The sequence below is a fragment of the Etheostoma spectabile genome, chromosome 16 (genome assembly GCF_008692095.1).
Source record: "Etheostoma spectabile isolate EspeVRDwgs_2016 chromosome 16, UIUC_Espe_1.0, whole genome shotgun sequence".
Lineage (NCBI taxonomy): Eukaryota > Metazoa > Chordata > Actinopteri > Perciformes > Percidae > Etheostoma > Etheostoma spectabile.
The window spans coordinates 12,794,805-12,799,528 of NC_045748.1; the positions used below are offsets into that span (position 1 = coordinate 12,794,805).

At 37.7% G+C, this 4,724-nt stretch overlaps 1 protein-coding gene across 2 annotated transcripts in view; it reads left to right on the plus strand.

Moving 5' to 3' along the window:
* The first annotated feature begins 3,818 nt into the window (after positions 1 to 3,818).
* hexb (hexosaminidase B (beta polypeptide)) overlaps positions 3,819 to 4,724 on the plus strand; it is a 9,903-nt gene continuing 8,997 nt past the window's right edge. Inside the window, exons 1-2 of one of the 2 annotated variants that reach the window (XM_032539474.1) lie at positions 3,819 to 4,142; positions 4,306 to 4,457. In XM_032539474.1, coding sequence (XP_032395365.1) covers positions 3,880 to 4,142; positions 4,306 to 4,457 — 415 coding nt within the window. In that variant the 5' untranslated portion in view covers positions 3,819 to 3,879. The remainder of the gene's footprint in view (positions 4,143 to 4,305; positions 4,458 to 4,724) is intronic. The other variant, XM_032539475.1, reaches the window with a different exon arrangement.

Consider the following 4,724-nt stretch of genomic DNA (forward strand, 5'->3'; position numbering starts at 1 on the left):
GTGTGTGTGTGTGTGTGTGTGTGTGTGTGTGTGTGTGTGTGTGTGTGTGTCCTATAATATATGTATGACAGGAGAGACATCTAGTGGACAAAGTGGAGTGCCAAATATTGAAAGCTGGAACTGATGGAATAATTAGTTTAGTAGTAAACCTTTTTGTCTGATTGACATTGGCTTAACTTCCCCATTGTTTGGGCTCACAGATTCAACTGCTGTGTGTGTAAAATAACTGTATTTTAATATACATTATTTTTCTTTTCTTTCTGACCGTATTAAAACCCTGTCTTTGCCACATTTTGGGGCTTGTACATTGGAGTGAAATGAGTTGAATACAAGAAATAACCAAAAAGCATTGTATTTCACTAAATAAGGAAGTACTTCATGTCGTATGGGCAATACATGAACAAATATAATACTTTTGTTTGCCAAAAAGTAATTCCAAGATAAATAAATGTATGTTTTGCTACGTAGTGAGGTTAACAGTGTTCTAAATCTCCATTTGACCATAACAAATCGTTATGGTAAAACATGCTTCATGTATGACACAAAAGACACCTTGTGGACAAAATTTATATAATATTGACACAGTATGAACAGATCTGGAAGGGAACATATGTTAGATTAAGAGTACTTCAGAAGACAACACCCATTTTCTTTGTCCCTTTTTGTTGCATTAAGAGATTTCTACTTTATGTATTTAGAGTTTTGATTGATTGATTGATTTCATTTTGAAAATGTAAAGGCCAGAACCGCAGAAAAGAAATAAAACCAAAACACATAAATAACAAGTAACAAGACAATAAATCAATAATAATAACAACTTGTGAACGCTTGACGATCATATCCGAAAAGGAGTGGGAAGAAGTACTACCGCGCATACCAGATGTGAATGTGAACTCCCTTCCTCATACTCAAAATCAATTTCAAATTTACATTAATTATTTACAAAAAAAGAGGAACATGAATGAGGAAAGAAAACGTTTCATGAACTCAAAATAAAAACTAAAAATAATTTAAAAAAACAATCATAACAATTCTAATAATTGTTTTTGCTGTTGTGTTTTTGTTGTATCATCTTCCTTACTACACTTTATTTGTTTAAATAAAAAAAACTGGAGTTTGAAATATTGTTTCAGATTTTATATATGTCATAATTTTGTTTATTCTATCTTGTGGGAAAAATGTCAGGAATGATTTGTAGATTATTATTTGTTGTGGATTAAGTGTAGTGCACATAATAAACTGTGGGTCAATAACATGGGAGTAAACACACTGCACTAAAGTAAAGGTGCAGGTTTACTCTAGTAACAAAAATGTAATGTACAAATGTAGCCTTGGCTCAGTGGTCGAGCGGTTGTCTCCCAATCGGAAGTTTGGTGGTTCAATCCCTGGCCCTGCAGTCCCATGTCGAGGTGTCCTTGGGCAAGACATTGAACCCCAAGTTGCCCCCGATGCTGTGCATCGGAGTGTGAATGTGTGTGAGTGTATATCTGATGAGCAGGTGGCACCCTGTACGGCAGCCTCGGCCACAGTGTATGAATGTGTGTGAATGGTGAATGTATCCTGTATGATGTAAAAGCGCTTTGAGCAGTCGTTATACAGCACATTTACATTTGTTCCTCCTCTGGTAAAAAGGCAGTCGTGATCTGGGACACAGATACAGGCAGATATCCCAAACGGAGACCTATTGGACTCGGAGATGTGCCATATGTTTTGCGTGACTCTCTGGTTTATCCTGTCCTGAGCTTTGTAAAGCACACACCACTCTACACACTCAGAAGCAGGTCGAGTACAATTATCCTGCTGAAGTAGCCTACTGAAGCATGCTGCTGCAGCCCTAATGAAAACCACGTTTTAGAATAGAATGCCTTTTATTGTCATTATACACAACTACGACAAGATTTAAGCAGCTCAATTTCCAGTGTCAACAGGTACGTGAGAAAAATATCACAACATGGAATATAATGAGTAGTGCAAAAGAAAAAAGGGGGTTACGGTGCACAGCTCTGAGACGCCATACACATACATAAAAATAGAAAGATAAATATCGTTTGTATACAGTGTTATATGCAGTGTGAAATAATAACATTGCACAGAAATGAAATTGCACAGAATTATTAGTGTTATCAAAAATATTAAATATTGCAAGGTAATGAAATTGCACAGAATCACCAGTGCTATCAAAAGTATTAAATATTGCACAGTAAAAGAATTGCACAGAATTATCAGTGCAATCAAAAGTATTAAAGATTGCACAGTAATGAAATTGCACGGAATTATCAGTGTTATCAAAAGTCTAAAATAATAAATATTGCTCAGTAATGAAATTGCACAGAATTATCAGTGCTATCAAAAGTATTAAATATTGCACAGTAATAAAATTGCACAGTAATGAAATTGCACAGAATTATCAGTGTTATCAAAAGTATTAAATAATAAATATTGGACAGCAATGAAATTGCAAAGAATTATCAGTGTTATCAAAAGTATTATATATAAACTGTTGCACAGTAGGAGGGAAGAAGAAAGTCTGGGGGTTGGGGTAAGATTGTGAGGTGAAGTCAGAGCATGTGTGAGTTCAGGGGGGTTATTTATGGATTTTGGGAAGAAAGTGTCCTTGAACCTGTCAGTCCTTGTTCTGATGCACCTGCAGCGCCGCCCTGAGGGCAACAGGTCAAACAGAATGGCCATGATGTTTTTATTATTTATTATTTCTGGGACATCTGAAGAGCCAACTTTTTAACATTGCTTTCTCCTAGAGTGTCTCAAAGTGTTTATCCACCACATATTTTACCGTGTCTTTTAAATTCTTCAAATTTGAAATGCATCCTTTTTACTCATGATATTTATTGTCATGGGCTATTTTCCATTCAGCTTAAACACTCCCAAGAAACTCCAGGACACAGTTGATTCATTTCCATGAAGTTTACTGGGAATTTGTGAAACTGACATACAATACAATGAGAAGTCTGTATTATAAACCAAACTCAAATGCACAGTATTAGTGTGAATAGCGCCGCTAGCTTGCATGGCGCTGTAGCTATATAACACTATAACACAGTTATAGCTAGCAAAAACCACTACAGCAAGAAACATAAGCTAACTTTGCCCTGCAAAAACGAATTAGCTCCTTAGCTGCCTCAATATGGTTAAAAACTAACAATGAGCAATAACCTAACGTTACACAATGAGAAATACTTACAGACGTTGCCTTAGCAAAAGGGGAGAAGGAAAAGCGATCCACTCAGAGGCAAACAACTGGTAGAGCTCACACATTCCTGTAGCTGATTACCGCATGGCAATTTTACTTCCTGTTTCCCAACATGCACTGGTACTGTGTTGCTATAGTTACAAAGGTAAACAAACCACTCTAAACTGATGAAACAAAATAGTTTTTACAACACATTTTTAGCAACATGACATTTATACTTGTTTTATTTGTAATGGTTATGATTGTTTGTGGTTCGTGTTGCATGTGTTGTGCAATAGAACATGCATTTGTTTAGCCTACTTACTTATTTATTTCCAGCAGATAACATGAAGATAAAACACATTTTGGCAATATGATCAAATAACTTAGTTGTGACAGTAGCTAGTAATAGTTCATCATGTCAATCAATCAAATGTTGTCAATAAAGTTCTACATATTGCTAATTTAAGATGTGTTTTTTGTGGCATTGCCTTCTTTAGCACTTCACATTTAACTCCATGTGTTTAAGGAAGGAAATATTTACAAAACAGTAGTTTGTGCTCCTTTGGGGTTCCTCTTTAAATCTTTACACAGATTTGGACTTCCGCGTGTGATGCCCCGCCCAGCTCCCTCCACATTATGCTGCTGCCTGGTCGGTCGCCAGTCTTGTGACTCGACCGTCTAATTCCAACATGATCACTACACTGAAGTTCACGCTACTGTTGCTGGCTCTTGCCTTTTCCCAGGGGCTGAAGGACAACTACATCGATGAACTGGACGAAGATGCCGAGACTTTGCGCGCTGCTCAGGCGTCACCATACGGCTCTCTGTGGCCACTGCCGCAGAAAGGGAAAATCCTAGACATCTCATTCAAGTTAACCAGCTTTAACATAGTTGACGCCAAAGAGTCATCCGCCGGGCCGAGCTGCAGCCTCCTGCAGGATGCTTACAGGAGGTAATAAGCTCTATTTCATGTAATTGGTTTGAGGTTTTTTTTTTTAGCTCTTGTTGCCGTTTCTTTTTCTGTCTTTGCTATGAGGAAATATAGCGCTGTGCTGCGTTCGTGGACCCACGCCTACATGACAATCAAAGCTTCCCTTCTCTGCCTCTCTCGACAGGTATTATGAATACATGTTTGGCAGCGTTAAAAAGCCGGGGCCGAGAAAAAGCAGACAAACAGTCCCCTCTGAGCTGACAGAGCTACAGGTGTGGATCACATCACCTGACTCTGAATGTGACAGTTACCCCAGTGTGACTTCTGACGAGTCATGTGAGTCTCTTCTCTTCCTTGTTGATGTCCTATAATCATGATTTTAAATCAGCATTTTGTGGTATGTATGTGCAGTGGGGGATGGAACCACGTACTTTTGAGTATCTCCATTTTCTGCTACTTTCATTCTTCTACTCCACCTTCTACTTGCAGTAATGTGACAGCTAAAGTTACTACTTTACAGATTAAGATTATAAGACAAATGATGCATTGTTAAAGAGTAAACTGCCCAACAGTACGCTATATAAAGTAGTTAAAATGATCTCT